We start from the raw sequence: 18230 nt of genomic DNA, 5'->3' as shown, positions 1-18230 counted from the left end.
CCAGGGGAGGTGGGCTTGGGGTCCGGCTGCCCTTGGGGTCAGCACACCCCGACCTGGTGGGCTGGGAGCTGCGTCTGCCCGCAGCATCAAGGGGAAGGAGCCCACGGGGCTGGGGCTTGGAGCCTGAGGGGCGCAGGGCGAGAAGCTGCAGGCGGTGTGCGGGGTGCCGCTCACCCCTCATTAACTAAATATTAATTAAATATTAATTAAAAACAAATAAATAATTAAAAAAATAAATAATTTTTAAAAAAGCACCTCAGCTGCTAGCCCTGCTTTTGGCTGCACCCCCCCAGGCACCATCAGAGGTTTGGGTGCCCCCATCCCCACCCTCCCCCCTTGTTTTAGGTGCCCCCCCCCGGGTACCTCCCCAGGTACCCCCCCGTACCCCCCTCTTTTGGCCCCCCCACCCCCCCGCCCCTCAGTGGGCGTGGCCTCCCTCCAGCCCCGCCCCTCCCCGCGCCGCCGATTGGCCGGGAGGGGGCGTGGCGGCGGCGGGGCCGTGGCGGGGAGGCGGGGGGGCGGCGGGGAGGCGCGGCCGCCATCTTGTGCGTCGCCGGAGCCAGGCGAGGGGCCCGCGGCGCGGCGCCGCCCCGACCTCCGCGCTCCCCCCCGCCGCAGCCAGGGCCGCCCGCACAGCCCCGGGGCGGCGGCGGACGGGGCGGGGAAGAGCCCGGTGCGGCCCGGGGGGACCCGCGGTGGCGGCGGTGGTGGCGGCTCCTCCTCCTCCTCCTCCTCCTCCTCCTCCTGCTGCCGCTGCCCTTCCTCCCGCCTCCCGTGGCCCCGCGGCTTTGTGGCGCTGCGCCGGGGGAGGATGAACGGAGGATAAATGGTGCCCAAAGCGGACAGCGGCACCTTCCTCCTGCTCTTCCTGCTGGTGCTGAGCATCACCGAGCCGCTGCGGCCAGGTAGGGGCGGCGGGGCCGGGCCTTCCTCCCCCTCCTCCTCCTCCTCCTCCTCCTCCTCCTCCTCCTCCTCCTCCTCCTCCTCTTCTTCCTCCGCTGCCCCCGGAGCAGCCCCGGGGGGCTCGGCCGCAGCCGGGGGGGTCGCGCCCCGAGCGGGGCTCCCGCCGAGCTCCCTGCCCCTAAAAGCGCCCGGGGGGGGATGCCCGGGGGGCGGCGGCTGAAGGCGGCTTCTGGAGTATTTGGGGGGAGTTTGGGGGTCGGGGAGCCCCGCTGGGGCCCTGCGTGGCCCCGCGCTTCGTTACCGGGGGCTGCGCTCAGCGGGCGCCGTGCTGCGCCCCCAGCCCCCGCCGTGGGTGGGTGAGGCTCCCGGGGGGACCCGCAGCACCCCCACGCCGCCCCCTTCCCCAGCCACTCCGAGAAGAAAACCCTCGTGGCCTCTCGCTGCTCCTGGCACCTTCCCGCTGCTCTTCTCACTTCTTTCCTCCTTGCAGTGTGATGGCGAAATCCGTGCGGCCGGCGCGGTGGTTTAGGAGCGCTACGGCTTCAACTTTCCCCAAGCGCTTGGTGCGTGCTGGCTGAAGGCTCCCGCTCCTCCAACTCCACCGCCCGGTTCAGGTTTCTCTTTGGGTGCTGAGCTCCCTCGGAGCTTGGCAGAGCTCTCGCCCGTCTCCGGCTGCTCCTGCCAAAGAGGATCGATAGCCGGAGCACGGGGCGGCTTCGCAGGTTTGGAAGCTGTCCTCCCGTTGCAAAGGGAGGGTGCTCCTGGGTGATCCTCACCCTTGGTAAATAGGAAAGTAAGAGCGGCAGCGTTCCTCTGGCAGCTTCGAAATTCCCTCATCCTTCCTCTTCAAAATAACTTTTATGACCCAAACCAATAAAACGTAACCGGGTTAGTGAAGTGTGCGCCAGCAAGTTCTCGGTGCGGCTGAAACACAATTGGGTCAGTGTAGGCAGCCTCGCTGAAATAACTAATTTGGATGTTGAAACTGCTGCGTGTGTGACTTGCTTTGTTTTATCTTGTTTTTTTGGCACCGTTGGCAGCGCAGTGTGTATATATAGGGCTTATGATGTGCGCTTAAGTAGCCAAAAAAAAGAGTTGCCAACCTAGCTAGTATTGTTACAGCTAGAGGCTTGTATGTGGGAGAAGATACTGCGTGAAACTGATTTCAGGCAAATTCCTTTATAGCTGCCACTAAGTGCTATGGGCAGCCGAAATGCTGGCTGGAAACATTCAGCAGAGATTCACGGTTTTGTGTCCTTTTACAGGTGGGTTTGGCCCTGACCCTGAGGTATGGAACTCGGCAGTGTAGCCTCCTAAAAACTAGGGACTGGTACTTTCCATGCTGTGCCGGAACGGTTGCTGCTCTAGTATGGTATCAAATGGCAGTTAGCAGCTGATGCTTGATGGAAGAAGACAAGTTTTTCGTTGAATTTTGCTCCTTTAAGGTGAATGCTTTTTTTTTCACAGTTGCTCTAATGTATCTGCTTTGGAGATCTGTGGTCTTGTAGCCACGCTGGCAGAAACATCCTGCTTGTAAACATACCCCAACTGTCATCGTCTTGGGTTGTACAATGCTGGCTTTGAAACCTGTAGCGTTAGGATTCCTCCGCAGCAGCTCCATACGCATCGCTTGAACCTTGCGCGAGCCATATGTGTCGTCCCATATGTATCGCGTGGCTGTGTGTGGAACCATATGTCAGGTACGGACCTCAGTTCACCTTCCCGTGAAGTCATGCAGCCACGTGCAGCCTGGCATCTGGGACTCAGCGCTGTTGGAGGAATTTCCGAATTCCTTCTGGGATGCCCTCGCCCATCCTGTTTACTGGAGCGCCCTGCTTGAGCTGTCCATGGTGATGCCTGTCCTGCTCCCGGGGACGACCGTGAGCTCAGGTTGTCTCTCTGGGGTGACCCTCGTGTCCCTCTGCCAAGGTTTGCTTTCAACTTGCTTCATATACCACCTCAAATAGATCACCTCTTTAGTAGATGAAATGGTGTTGGGGTTTATCCTGAGATAAAAGGTGCAAATAGGGAAAATCTGGTTCATGCAGGGATGCGCAGAACCAAATTTCCCATTTTAAACAACGGTAATGGTAGTGAGGTCTCCCTTGTCTCTTCTGGGCAAGTGCATGGATGTCTTCACAAAGAGTTAGAATAGTGCCTGGAATTTATTTTTCCTGGTGGTGTTTGTTTTTCTTCCTGCTTCTTTAAACCTGGGTATTGTAGCAACTGTCGTACTGGTTTACAAAGGATGCCTGCAGCTTGCTGAACTTAAATCTCTACTTGGAGCTATCAAATGAGTGCTGCAGAGTGATGGGAGGTTTTATGTACTCGGAGATGAATGTGTAGTCCCTTCACAATTCAGTCCCGGCGAATCAGGCACCTCTTTGTACTTCCATGTTAATTTGACACTAGCTTTGTATCCGTGTTCTTGCTGTGCTCTTCAGATAAATAAAACCTTCTTTTAAGCCTCCTCAACTGTAGTATCTTTTCAGGCAAGCTGAAAGGCAGTGAGTTTACAGGAACCTATTTTTTCTGCGTTTAGGGTGAGATAGTTTCTCTCCTCATTTATTAAAAGCTAATTTATATTTCCTTTCTTTGTGGATTTTTCTGTCTTGGTTACAGAACAGAAGTCAGTTTTGCACTGTTGCCATCACTGACATCAGGTACATCCATCAGCACTGGCTGTGGAGATGCAGATTCCTAAAGCTACCATGGGCAGTTACGTTTTTCTGAGCTCGTGGGCTTTTAATGCCAGTTTTGTGCCTTTGAGAATCTCAGCTTGGACATGTTTGTCCCACAGCATCTCTTTCCCTTTTCTTTCCCTTTCTGTTTTGACCACCAACTGTTCCTTTTGGCTACTGGTCTGCTTTATAATGCGTTGTTGCAAGTTCTTTTTTGTTTGTTAGCAGAGCATTTCTCCTTAGCTGGCGTTACTCATTATCTTTGGAGGCTGCTAATGTGGAGCTGAATGTGTCAGACCTTTGCAACTACATGGGTGTACAGGGAAAGACTGCCGTAATGTTTCGTTTAAACACTGACTAAATTGACTGTATCTGCTGTACAGACACTTGTTTGAGCTCTTCACTGTGGTAGGGTTTGGCTTAATATCTTTTCCAGGAGACCTCAAAACATCTGCCTCAGGTTGTTGAACTGAGAGCTGTTGCTTTTAGGTAAAGAAGTATTTTGGTGATGTTTTCACTGAATTGCAGTAACCTGTACTGGTGCTAGACTGGATTTAGACACCTGTGTGTTTTTGTCAGTTGTCTGAAAAGCATCAGAGGTTGAAATCGTTAAGAATTCAGTTCTGTAGTACGGTTTGAGGATGTATAAGAAGTTCCTGTCAACATCCCATCACACAACTGAAAAGCGAAGGTTTGGGGGTCTCTATGGAGTGTTAGGAGCTTAAACAGTCTGAGATGATCCAGACGGCACATTTCAGAGTAGTGTTTAGAGGATTAATTAAGATCATCATCACTAATGACAATAACTTGTTTTCATGTCTCTCTAACAAGATACTGCTGCTTGCTAATGGAAAACACTTAAACGTGGTCAGGCTTTATATTGGATTTTGTAATAGTGGTTTAGTACAGAGGCTTGTGAATGTAGGTCATTGGGCTCTCTTGTTAGAGCATTTACCAGGCAGCTAAAAGCCAATTGAGTTCTCCTTCTTGCAGCTTTTTTTTTTTCCTCCACTTCAAAGCTGGCTAGGGGAAGTAATTCCATGACCTAAGTTTTGTTTCTAAAAAATTTGGCGCAACTTATCTGATGGGCAGCGCTCAGAACAATTTGTCGGAGCGAGGCGTCGCATGGCACAGCCCCACGGCCCCGGCTTGAAGCCGGCACCACCCCCGTGCCTTGGTGCTGCCCCTCGCTCCGTCCGTGTGGGGCTGAAACACGGCGTGGCTCCTGGGGACAGAAGTCTGGACACACCTGTAATAAAACCGGCATGCTCTGCTGGAATTTGGCTGGTTTTTACTAATTATATTGCATTAGTTAATTCGGCAGAGGACTCAGTCATTAAACGTGACCTGGGCACAGCCTTCCTGTGCTCTGCAGAGGTTTCGTCAGCAAGCAAATGGGAACCCTCATTGTGCTTTCTGTTCACTGCCTCGACCCTAGAGAAAGCCGTGGTGAGTGGTATTTATTCGGCTCCAGGTTCTTGCAGTCCCTGTCTGTGTGCAGCCGGATTCCCAGGTGAGGGCTCCGTGATGTCAGACAGCTTTTTTTTTTTTTTTTTTTTTTTTTTTTTTAATTCCTCCTCAGTCAGTGTTGCTGGAAGTCGGCCTGCCCCCTCGCCGAGCCCCCTGTTTGTCAGCCTGCCAGTTCTTTTTTCCCCTCTCCTGTTAGATATCAGCCTTCTCTCTCCCTGGTGTTTCAGGGCTCTGCTGTTTGCTGTTGCTACGAGCTGCAAAGTGAGGGTGATGGATTTGAAAACTCTTCCTTGCAGCTGCTGCCAGTGTGGCAAGGCACAAGGCAGGCAGTGCTGGGCCTCGTTAGCAGCTCTGATGCTCTGAGGCTGCTGATGCCCGGTGTTAATGCTCGAGCAAACTTGGGGGCACCAGTGGGCTTGCTGCTCGCTGTGGCTGCAGTAAAGGAGGAGAAAAGTTTGTAGACAGAAGGTGGTTTGTGTGTGTGGGTTGGGTTCTCAGGGGCAGAAGGGGAATTTGCACAGATGCGGCCTCCGTGTCCCCCTGGTGGATTTGGGAGTGGACTAAGATGAGGGCAGAGCACAGGAGTGGCAGAGCACGGGGTTGTCAGAGTGCCCCGAGTGCCTCCAGTGCCAGGGGAACGGCACAGCTCCATCCAAGAGTTAAGGCTTCAGGTACTAAGAAGGAAAGATGTGAAATCCCCTGGTGAATGTCAGAAAACCCACTGAGGCTTCAGCGAACTATTCCATCTCCCGGAATTAATTTAGGGCTGGTTTTGGTGTTGAATTGTAATGCAAGAGTGGTAGCTGTCTCTACAATCTCTTTGGGTAATACTCAAGTCTCTGCTGTTTTTTTTTTTTAAATTTGATTTCTTGCAACTTTTATGAGGTTTCATTTCGCTCTGTGGGGTGCCCAGAAATAACTTGTGCTGTGACTCGCAGGAGTTCCCGTTCTGCTCCCGGCTGTCAGGCAGTAGTGCCGGGAAGGGAGGGGGTGCGATAAGCGCACGCCTGGCTTTGTGTCCTGCTGCCCCGCGGCCAGGAGGGGTGCTGAGGGATGAGGCAGCCCCCCGGCCTGTCCCAGCACCGAATCTCCTCGGCACAGGCAGTTCCCAAAGGCTAGCTCACCGTCTAGCACGTCTTTAATGATTTCCTGTGACAGAGTCTGAGCAGCAGATTCCTTTGGTACAGCTACTTGCCAATCTGTTGCTCATCCTGCCGTCGCAGCATATTATCCCTGTCTAAATACAGCACTGCACACGTATCTCTCACGCGCGGCACTTTTGAAGAACAGTTTGCCGGCTTCCCAAGCCCGTCCTGGTGCCAGGGCCACCGGTGTTTAATCGCTGACAGTCCTTCCTGGCCGTGCTCCAGGCTGCCTGCCTCTGCAGAGGGTTTAGGTACCCTCACGGCTCAGACACACCCTGACACAGCTGGCAGCACAGTTTGTACACAACCTGCCGAGAATCGAGGAGAAATCTACATCATTTGGTGAAGTCACTGATGGGCTGTGGCGAGTGAATTCTCAAACAGCTCAGTGGCTGAGTTATTGGAAAACGTGAGTTCGGGATTAACCTTTAATCCGCGTTCCCCAAACTGACCAACCCTCTGGCACGGCGTGGTTTCCCACGAAATTTGTAGTGTTACCCTTGTGTTATAGGGTCAGCCTGCTGATGCTGCGTTGGCTAACAGCATCGTAACAATGGTGGCTATACAGAGCTCCTGGGGAGGTGGTTGCCAGCGTTTGCCTCCTGATTAGATTATTGAGAAATACAAATTTTCTTAAGCTTAATGGGAATTGATAGTTGCCTCATTAACAGGAGCTAAACAACATAACATTCAGCTTCCTAGTTAATTAAAATTAAAGTTGGTTGATCTAACTGTGAATTTAGGTTCCACTGTTTATTGACTGGTGCTGCACAGCCGTCAGCCAGCTCTGAGCACGGAAAGGTGGGTTCAGCTGCGTGAGTTACGTGACTCTTCGACTGCTCTTAGGCTTTCGCTTCAGTTTTGTCCTTTAACTTACTGATTTTCTTCTTGTTGTACTTCAATTTATTAGTTCTATTTCCTGTGCTGTATCCTCTCCTTTATATGTTCTTCCTGTGCTGTGCTTCCCTTTACCTCTTGCTCTTTGGGCTGAATTACTTGGGGTGCACAGTGAGGCTTTGTGGAGACCAAAGCTGGTGGAAAAAAAGGTACGAGGTGGCATTTCTTGCAGAAGGACAAGCAGCCTCCGTGCTGGCTGCAGCTGTGTTTTCCTGCGGCAGCCCTGGTGCTGTGACTGAAGTGCCCAAGTGTCCCCGGGGCTGAGTTTGGGCTCGGGTCTGTGCCTGGGGGCTGGAGTTGAGCACGGCCTTGGCACGGGCAGCAGGAAGGGATTTTATGTTGCTCTGGATGAGTGTTGTCCTGCAGTGTTTGTATTTATGAATTTGCTTTGTCTGTGCTCACTTTTTGTTAGTGATTTGAGTAGAAAGGATTTCTTCTGCCTTAAGAGCGACGTGTTTTGTTCCATAGGCTTTAAAAACAACAGAAAAAAACAAATTATCCATCTTCTGATGGCTGCTTGGTTTGAGTTTGTGCACTTTGCCTTGTGTATACCACACTTGTAAAATACATTGCAACTTTTCTATTCTAGGGATGGTCAAAACTGCGGTTGTTTTATTTCTGAATTCGTAAAATTGTTACTCCTAAATTGCTCTTTATTGGCTAAAATGTGACAAACACAAATGCAGCTAACACAAAGGTGCTGCGTTACTGAGATCTTGGAGTGAATGATGAAAAAAGCTGGGTACATTGGGAGTCTTGCAGCAGTGGCAGCCAAGTGCAAAGACTTATTCAGAAGCACCCCCCAGTTCTGGTGGAAGAGTGGAGATAAATCGCCCAAGGATGCTGCGTTGTGTAAGTGCTCATCTGTGGCTTTCTAAGCACAACAGGGTGGGATGAGAGTAATTTTTCTGTTGATGTGACAGCTAAAAAATGGCAAAGCCAAAGTTCTGTGCTGTGATACCTGACATGCTCACATAATGTGAAGGGGGTCGAGGAGCTGCAGGGCGCTGGCAGTGCGAGAGCAGGCGGAAAGCACGGGGAGCGATCCGCTGCTCTGGGTGGGTCGGGTGGCTCTTTGTGAACACATTGCACTTCTGTTTGCTGACTTGTGGTGGAAGCTGAGGGTTTTGATATATGAAACTCCTCTCCAGGTACTCGTTTGACTGCAGAGGAAGGCAGCACGCGGTCTCGCACGCTGCGGACACACGCACCAGGGGCTAGCGCTGGCTGCATTCCTGTCGTGTTCGGCTCCGCCGGAGCACTGGAATGCTATTCAAGGCACGAGCCATTTGCTCTGGTACATGACAGCTTCTGCACCAGCTACTTTGCAAAGGATAAAATGTGTTTTCAGCATCCGAGGTCAGAATGTTTCTGTGTATCAAATTTTTCCTTTCAAGTGTTCTGGGCGCTTGCTCCTCAAGTCTGGTGCAAGGTGAAGGGAAAAAACAAAGCAGAAGCAAAAGCTTTTTTAGTGTGGGTGGCGTTTGAATAGTGCTCGTGCATATAGATCACAGGATGATCGAATATCCCATGCTGGAAGGGACCCTCGAGGGTCATGGAGTCCAACTCCTGGCTCCATACAGGACCACCCAACAATCAGACCGTGTGTCTGAGAGCATTGCCCAAATGCTTCTGTGGTGCCCTCACCCTGCTGGGCAGTTTCCTATCTCCCTTAATTCTTAAATTCTTGTTTAAGACCGTGACCTTTAGGGCCCTGGGAAGAGCTTCTTCCATGATCATTTGTTTTTAAAATTAAGAAATGGGGTTAGTTTATGGAATTTTAGAATTTTGTTACCTATTTGCTTGGCATTAAAGACTATCCCAGCAAGGTACTCTTAGTACACACTTGACCTTAAATTGTGCACTTTCATTGAATTTGTTTGGATTGAAAGTTGAAGGATATGTTTAAAAGCTTCTGAATCCTGTACTGAAAAAAGATGTTGTGACATTCACTTTTCTGTTTCGCTGCAAAGTAGAAACATGTGTTGTCTTGTTGGAAGTAAATGGGACAGCTTCCTAATACTCCTGAAATCTGGCAATTCCTTCTTTCAGTTTAATGGTGGCTACAAATTAGCCTTGATTGCTCTGATAGTTCTTGAATTGCTCTTATCGTGTTTCATCTGAATACTCTTCTTGTTGAAACCTGACGTAAAGAAAATACTCGTGTAGTTCACGTAAAACTTCAGATTTAAGTTTTCCTCTCTTGTCTCTGTAGTAACTGTTTTCTTGCTATTTTTTTTTTTACGTCTACAGTTTATTTGGTCACGGGGAATACTCTTCCCCTGGTGATCCTTCTTAAGTGGAAACGAAGCTTTGCGTAAGAACAAATGTTGTGCCTTAGCTCTTACTGGCCTGATAGCACGTGTGCTTCTCTAACCCTGAGGATATGATTGTTTGGAGGAGGAGAGGAGCTACTCTGACATGTTCAGAATTTTTGGGGTAGTTTTAGGTAGGCACCTACCAGGTTATAAGATCTATCAGTGCTGTCTGGATTGTTTTTAGCAGGAGATTTCCTAGATCTCTTTTGAGCAGCATTCCAGCAAGCATCATCTGCACAGACTGTGGAGGAATGGTGCTTGTATGCAAGTACCTCTGATGGCCAGCCTGCTCCTTCGGGGGTTGCTGGCTCTGCTGGGTGATTTTTGCAGTCCCAGGTGGCTCTGGGCATGCTGGAGGTGGTACGGGATGGGGAGCAGTCTGCATGTCTTCTGCAAGGAAAGAGGTGCGGGTAATGCTGCCAAGCTTTTGAAGCACAGCTGAGAACATGATGCTTTTTCCTTGTTCAGAATAGCCCCAGCTTTGTGGAAAAAAAAAAAAAATGTCCAAGAAGGGTCCGTGTACATTAATAAAAGATTTTAAAGTATTTAGATACGTGGCAATATGAGGATCTTGGCATAAAAGCTGTTTTCAGGAGGTGAAGCTTTGAGGTGTGGGGACTGGGGATGGAACCAGGACGTAGCTAAGCCGAGGCACCCAAATAGCCACGTCGGTTTAAGTATTCGTGGTGTACGTGGGATAATCTGTCCTGACCTGAGGGTGTGGACTGTAAGGGGCAAAGTCCGTTTTTTATGGTACTTCTTTCTTCAACAGAATTGATGAATTGCTGAGCATTTCACTACTGGTATCTTTCTAATGGATTTTTTGTCTGTTGCTGCATTTGTCGGGCAAGTTAATGTGTCGTATGTGACTGTGTTTAAATTTTGTGTGAGGTTGGTTTCTGAATGTGCATGGGCATGGTTCCTAAGTAATGGGGGCTCAAGGACGCTGGACTCCATTGGGCTCATTTCCCATGTCCCTAAACTTTCTCTGCTGTAGGAAGCTCGCCTGCCACTGCAGTGGGAAGGGGCAAAAATTTGGGGCTGCACGGGTTTAGGTCTCTGTTGTGCTAAAACCTAAAGTCCCACCTCAGGCTTTACGTGCACATCAGAAGTCCTGAGCAAGGTTGTTAGTGTAGTGGAAACGTAGGCTTTAATTGTGGGCCATGAGAAAGGTTTCTTGAGTACCTGTGGCTTTGTATTGAATGCTTTCTTGTGCCAGTGCTGTGTTTTGCTCTTCCCTTCTGCCTATCTAGTCATTACCATAATATTGCAGTTTTTTAGGGAAAAACAGCAAGCCAAGCTGTTGCTTAGCTGCTACCCTCACTGTTAGGAAAATAAAATGTTTTTCAGCCTATAGTGCTGCATTGCATAGTTCAGTCTTTTAGCTCAGTTCAAATAGCAAATTTGGTTTTGCTGTTTGGTTTTAGCGGTACTGGGGAATTGGGAACTAGATTTTTTTTCCTTTTCTTTTTCAATCTTAGGAATAAGTAAGTGGCTGCAGTGATGAAACACAAAGTCTGTATTTTCTAAGACCTAGGAAATCACAGCCAGGGTTCCCATTCAAGAAGCTCTGGCGTTGTTGCTTTGGCTGAGTGCCGGGTCTCTCGCACTGCCTAAGGTTGTGTTGTGTGTGTGTGTTTTCTTTTTTCTTTCTTTTTTTTTTTTTTTTTTAATCCTTTCTGGCATTGAATCTACCCTGCAGACAAAGAGCAGACAATGAATCGGAGTGAATGACACTTGTGAGCAAGGAGAAACTGGGTCAGTTCCAAGCTCCTGCAGGGTGTAGGTATGTTATCGATGAGAGTGGGGGGGGCGAGGGGAAGTAGCCTGCTAATGTTCCTGAACGCGATGTAAAATCTTTTGATGGATCTTTAGGGTCATTCAGCATAACTTACTGTGACAGAACACTGAGTAGCACAGAATGGTCGTTAGGGTTATTCATTAGGTTTTATGGTTTTCAGCTGAGTGCTGTCACAGTTTTAGTTCATGAAACTACATGCTGAGGTCATGCAGAAAAATCAAATGCCTGTAACATACACTTATTTCTGAATTTATAATACCGCTTTGTAGGGACAAATAAGGTTAGAGTCTCTAATTTTGGGGTGCTAGGGCAGGGAGGAGGTGCTGGCGGTGTTTGGCTCTGTATGTGTAGCACAGAGCCCTGCTGGGTGTTTGTACTCCTGACCACACGCAGGCCATGACCAACCAAAGCTGGGTGACCCGAGGGTCGTGCCAAGGCACAATTTCAGCAGCATGGGTGAGCATTGTGTCTTCTGTGGAGCTGACAGAGGAGCAGCACTCTGCTTCTGGAGGTTTTTAATTTGAAAAACAGTCAACAGAACTGAGAAACTGTTCTATTATTTCATCTATGGCATGAATAATTGTCTGATGGTGACTTGTGAGCTTCACAAACAATTTTCTTCTCTGAAAATAAGGTGCTGTTCTCATGCTCTGTTCTCATACTCTGTTTTTTCCCACTGCAGCTTTGTTATGAAGTCCTGTATGTACCCTGCCACACTGAGGGTTAGTGTAAGGGTGAATTTAAAGACAAGTAATGGCAGTAAGATTTGCCAGGTGACATTAAGAAACCTGCCATGGGACGAATGGGTAGGGAAAATTTATCTGATCTGTAGCTGAGAGGAAATACCACTTAGGTACAACTTCATTTTCTGCAAGTGGTCTGCGTGGGATTGTGGGTGCTTGGTACCTCAAAGACAGGTTAAGAAAACAAGCAAACCTGTTCAAGGATCGTGTGTTGGAGCATCCTCAAGCGCAGTTCGCCTCACTTCTGTCATTAAAAGCTCTCCTTCAGCGAGTGACTTCTCACCGCCACGAGCCATCGCTCTCTCCGTGCTGGCACGCTTTCAGCAAGCACTTCTGTACCAGATTCGGTACCTGCTCCAGTGAACTTCAGCTGTGGGTCCAAGAGGAGCTTCAGTCAAGAAAACTGCTTTTAAAGTGCAGCGGGCTGGTTTAGGAGAGGGGTTTTTTGTTTGCTTCATGTCTCCAGTGAGGATTAAATGAAGAGAAGCGTTGTGGTATTGTGCTGGAATTGTCGAGAATATTTTAAATTTCTCTTGCTTCAGTAAATACCAATCTAGAGAAGTATGGGTTATGTTATGCTTCCTCCTGAGCATAAATATTAGCTCTGGGGCTCTGTGTGTTGTTGTGATGAAGATGCTTAGGGAGTGTGCTTGTGTTTGTTTCCCATGCTTGTTTGCAGGCGTTTGTTGAGCACTGGTGCTGGGTAAAATCGCCAGGGGTTCAGGGCTCAGGGGGTTAGGCTCTTTGCTGAAGATACTAGGATCTAATCATGCTCGTACAGTGTACCGTGGGTCAGGATATGTAGGATCAGTGATTTAAGAAAAAAGCCTTTTTAACTTTCAATACATTCATTCTTAAATGTGTTAGAATTGAAACCATAGTGGAACGTGCAGGTACAGGTCTTAACCTAAGTGTGTAGGTTTATTGTGATAAAATACAAGCACGACCTGATGGGCAAAACACCATCTGCATAAGAAGAGTTACTGGGCTAAGCACTTGGTGTTTTTGTTAATGCTCAATCAGCTTTTGATAACAGTAATTGCCTCTTTGCATGTGATCAGAATATTCTCTTACAGGTTGATTCATCCGGTTCGATACAATGAGCAACTCTTCCATTGCGAAAGCAGGAATTGTTTTTGTTTTCCTTCAGTCTGTAAATAAATGCTGTGCCAGAGGATCTACCAGATCCTGTCTTGAGAAATCTGAACGAAATAAGTGAAGTAAACAAGGTACGCACACAACTTGCAGTGTTCATTAAAAGTTGGAAGTACGTGGCTTTGCGCGGAAGTTTCTTTTCCATTTCATGCATTTCAGTTACAGTAATAGTTTATAATTGAAATAACATTAAATGCTGGTTTTGTGCATTTAATCAAATTTCAATTTCCATACAAATGAAGCTCAGTAGACAAGAACAAATAATTAACATAGGAGATGAAAAGTGCCACTTACTTGTCTTAAAAACTGAAATAGATTCAAATCAGGGCTAGCTGTGTAAACACTAAAAGCTAACACGCATCAGTAATGTTAGCTACCAAGAGGATCTTAATGTATCAGACTTTACTGACTGATGAATCTTTTTAATAAAGAGAAATTAAGTCATTGCGACTAGAAGAACCAGACCTCCATCGTCAGTGACTGCAGTCCCTGAATTTAATCTCTCTATCAAAGCTCTCTCCTGAAGTGGGGCTTGTATTTTATAGGCTTTGGTTCAGAGCTGTAGCTCCCCAGCTGTGTGCTTCATGCACATATTGACTTCTTAAATTGTGAACTGACACCGCTGGTTGCTGTCTCACCACAGGTTTATGTACCGGGGTTAGCAATGTGTGGCCTAAAAGTAAGGGCCATGTGTCAGTGATACCTTTCTGGCTTGGGAGATTCTGCTTTCAAGTGTTCTGTTTTTTTTTTTCACTGGATTTTGGAGATGGTAAACATCAGGGGTTTGGAAATATAAGGTTGAAATGTGGATTTTGAGAACCTTGATGTGCTCACATAGTGCTTTATGGGAGATGTTTATTATATATACACCTGAGACGGAGCCTCTGGCACTTTTATTGGATGTAGAATTTCACTGGGCTGAGTTCCTTTTATGTCTTGGTCTTCAATTGAGGCAGACTAAATAAACCTGTAAGACAGTATTGAACGCTCTGTCACCCTAGCTTGTTTTCTCAGAAGTGTTTTGATGGGTAAATAGTGCCTGTAGACCAGAAAGGTCCGTGGGTAGCTGGCTTGTGTCACTCGGCAGGAGTTTTCAGAGCTTGGTGGGCTTTGCCCCTCGCAGAGATGTCCTGCCACCTCTGCTGTTCTGATATCTCCGCGCCGTGCCCTGGTGCAGCTCGTGGTGGGGCAGAGCTGCGATTCTGCTCGGTGGTGAAAGCTTTTCTTCCCTCAGTCTGGTGAGGGTCCCGGCCCTGTTTGCAGGGCAGCCTCTGCTAGCACGGGGCTGAAAGTAGTTCTGCTGCTGCCAAAAAAGCACCTGCAGTCCAAGTGTGATCAGAAGGAGGCTTCTGCAGGAGCTAAGTAACTGGAGTGTACGAGCTTGGTGGGCACACACCCCCACGGTAACTGATGCTAGAGCTGGACACTGCATTTCTGCTGCATTTGTTGGAGCACATGTTTTGTTGTTATTTTTTTCTGGTTGCAGGGGAGCTACCCGTAGCTGGTCTGGCTTTATGTTAACGTGGGCAGACGTCTGACTTGGTCAGAAGCTTGCTCTTTCAGAGCGAGCTCATCAAATTAATTCAGAAAACTGCACTAGCAAGGTGGACTTGTATTGAATCAACACTTTGTTTCTTGTGGCTGTTACAGTCTTGATTTGATATTGGAAGCTCCAAATGAGATTTACTGTGCTGAGAACTGGTCACAGGTACTGGATATGGATCCTCTCAGCCTTGCTTTCGATTACAACATTTCTTTTGAGGAACTAATCATCCCTGTGCCCTTTGCATGAAAACGGGGAAAGATAAGCAGGAAATTAGTTCCAGTTTTGAAGAAAATAAGTGTTGTCCTTGTCCAAACTCAGCTCTGAAAGGCTTGAAATGAAATATAATGAAATATCTAAGAAATAGAGGTTGCAGTTAGTGTAGCACCCAGGGCAGCACGCTTACCAACACACGTGTGCATCTGCTGCAGGATCACTGCGCCGCGACTTGCACGTGTACAGGCCCCAGAAGGGAAGCGTCCTCAATTATTCAGAAAGATTAAATGAGATGATTAAACCTAGGAGGGCTTCCTGCATCGTTTTATAATGGAGACAAGGTGTTTGTTTTATGAAACCTGCGAAACTGTGCTGGAAGTTAAAACGTGCGGGTGGCTGTTTTATCCATCTGTCACGCGGTCTTCCTGGTTGAAGATAATGTGTAAATGACCATTTTGAGCACTTAGCAGAAAATCTGGAAATGAGTGTGCCATAAAAGCAGGGGGGAGGAAGCTCATTGAACCCTGTGTTGAACTACGTGATGGGTGCAGTGAAACATCTGGCGTTAGACATGGCATTGTGAAAATGGAACAAAAGCTTTCTGTGGCAGTGCGAACAACCACTTTGAAAACTTTTTTCCCCCTATAAAACCTGGATTCTTATTTTAGTCAAAAATCTTGTTGATTTTGTTAGTGCCTAACTTAAAAAAAAAAATACTTGGCAGCTGAAGGAGATGGAGACTTGTTTATGTTTATATGGCACTGTTTAAATTTATTTACAATCTCGCTTGGAATTTCTGGTGTTTGATTAAGTTTCCAACTGCGTTGTAAGTTTTGTTTTAAATTTCAAACTACAGATCTGCCGCTAGCTTTGGCAAAGCTGCTTTCAGGTGAGTGACTCCCGAGGGTGGATGATGTTACCTAATGATGCATCCCATGAAATCAATATTGTTTTTTTGGCCTTTGCTTGACAGTAAGCTTAATATCGTGCTATATGTTAAGCTTGTAGAACTGATACAAAGTCTGACTGATTTTTCTTTTTCTCTTTTTATAAAGCTAAGGTGTTCTTTGTTTCTTGCTCCTGTTGGCCAATTTGTAGCTCTTAGGTGCTGCTAGAGAGAACAGGTCGCTGGAGACTGTATGTTAGTGGATGATGCTTCTGAAAGGAAAACATGAGTTCAGGTAGGAGCGTGCTGGTGGGCCGGCAAGGTGCGGGGTGTTGGAGGGAGAGCACGGGAGCTGCATCCAGGAGAGCTGAACCCTGCTCTCAGGCTCGTCTCTTCGGAGGCAGCCTTTGGCCAGCTGTGCCATTTTCCTGCGCTTCATTTTAGGCACTGACAGAAGGATGCAGTAGCTGGCAAGATTGAGGGTTAACATTCTAGAAGTGCTTTGAGATGGCGAATTGAAGACGACTTATAACAACACCTTGCTGCTTCAAGTGTTTTCACATTCTCGCACCCTTGAACTTTGTAATGGTTTGTAAATTTATGCCCTGTAAAGAGCTACAACTGTTGCTGTTTCCATTGTTTGCTTGCTTCCCTTCATCCCAATGAATAGATACATTTGCTCGAAAGTGAGACTTGTATACTAAATTTTGTGCTGCACCAGAGAAAAGACTGTTTGATTCTTACAAGAAAAAGTACCCTTTTACACTAGAAGCTCCTATGTGGATCCTGATTCTGCTGATTTAACTCTCCGTGTCCTATGTGAGTACAGGAGGTGGCTGTGTTTCCAGTTTTTGACCTGTGGCCAGTTGTTGACCACTGCGTGATGTGTTTGTACCTGTGCTGCAACAGGTGCCAAACTTACTGCATTTCATATTTCCTAACAGTACCAAAAATCTTTCTGCTTTAACAGCTGGCAGCAAATAGGTGTGTGCAGTGCTGCTTTGCTGCTGTTGTGGAGCAGGGGGAGAGGAGAGGAGCTGGTAGTTTGAGATGCTTTTCTTCCTCATCCTCTTGCTGCAAGTTACCATCAGAGCTGGCACAGAAGCAGGTCACCAGGGATGTCCCAGCTGAGCACAGCCCCCTCTGGGGAGTCCAGGTGGGAGAGGTGGGCAGGTTTCCTCAGGTGGCTGCGTGCTGTTTGTCTTTCATGCTAAAACACGATGGGCAGCAACCAGAAGCAGAACAATTAAGCTGAAGCTCTTCCAGACGCTGCACAATGAATAAAGCAGTTCGGTCATGCAGGGAGGTGTGGGCTCAGGGCTCGGGTAGCTCAGGAAGCATTACTGGTGGTGTTTTCAGCGTCTGGAGACTGGGTTTTGCAACCATGCCCTTTAGTGTCACTGTTCTCCCTGCAGCAGAATCGCCCAGCAGCTCCTGCTCCTTGCTGTGAAATAACGAGTGAACCTGCCATGGTGTGCTTTCCCTCGGGACCAAGTGCCCTGCTGGTTAACCCGAGCCGTGTTTAAATGAATGTGTTTTGTGTCCCCTCGTGTATACACCTTCTTCATAGGGGATTGCCTGTAATGCAGGGAGCAGCCACATTACGGCATGTAACTGGCAGGTTTTAATGACAGAAATGTGGGGATGGGGCTGTTTGCTTATTTGAACCTGTTGTATGTAATCGTACCTAAAATAGTGCATATGGAACTGAAGAGAGACACGAAGGACACTTCGCAGGCTTTCCCACGTGCTCTCCTGGGTGCTGTCTGTGAAAGGCAGGGCTGCAGAGCAGCTCTCTTCTCAGCTGTGTGCGACTTCCATTGAAAGCGGGCGACAAGCAGGTTGAAAGGATTCATTTGAAGTATTGAATTGCGTTTTGCCATTGTTGGAGGAAGCTGTAATGGAAACCTGTAGCTGGGCTGAAAGCAGCCTCTCGTGTTGAAAACATCTTCCAGAGGCTCCGGTGTAAATTCAGTACTTGGAAAGGCAGTGGCTGAACTTCTTAAGAAACTTTATGCTTCATGCAAACCGTGGTAAAACAGGCTGCGATGATTTATTGAGTTGATGCTTTCCTGTGAACTTGAAATTTGAGTTTAATTTTCAACTTCAGTTGTATTTTTTTGTAGCTTTAGCTTTATCTTTTTTTTTCTTGCTACATTGGACAAGTGAAGCTTAACCTTTTATTCCCATAATCACAAACTTTCTTCCCTTCTTTGGGCTGAATAAATTTCTTCAGGTTTTGTTCAGGGGAAAAAAGTCATCATGTGTGACCTAAGCTACGAGGTGTGTGGGGTGGTGGCGGTTTCTTGGTTTTATTTTTTTATTTTTGTTTCCCTGTTTGTAATATTTCCACTGTGCTCTTTGCTGTCAGTGGTTTGGATCGAATAAAACTCTAACTGGGTCAGAGCGCTCCTCGTCCTGCTGTCGCGTGCTGCTGCCGGGAGCAGTCAGGCAGGTCTGCGTGAGCTCCTT

At 47.8% G+C, this 18230-nt stretch overlaps 1 protein-coding gene across 2 annotated transcripts in view; it reads left to right on the top strand.

The window, feature by feature from the left end:
* The first annotated feature begins 510 nt into the window (after positions 1 to 510).
* The window catches only part of DGCR2 (DiGeorge syndrome critical region gene 2), a 48947-nt gene continuing 31227 nt past the window's right edge, over positions 511 to 18230 (top strand). For both annotated transcript variants that reach the window (XM_027470252.3, XM_072024527.1), the window contains exon 1: positions 511 to 905. In XM_027470252.3, the coding sequence (XP_027326053.1) occupies positions 827 to 905 (79 nt within the window). In that variant the 5' untranslated portion in view covers positions 511 to 826. The remainder of the gene's footprint in view (positions 906 to 18230) is intronic.

This window comes from Anas platyrhynchos, chromosome 16, assembly GCF_047663525.1.
Source record: "Anas platyrhynchos isolate ZD024472 breed Pekin duck chromosome 16, IASCAAS_PekinDuck_T2T, whole genome shotgun sequence".
Classification (NCBI taxonomy): Eukaryota; Metazoa; Chordata; class Aves; order Anseriformes; family Anatidae; genus Anas; species Anas platyrhynchos.
Note: the sequence above shows the minus strand (reverse complement) of the source record. Positions and strands in the feature narration are given on the sequence as shown.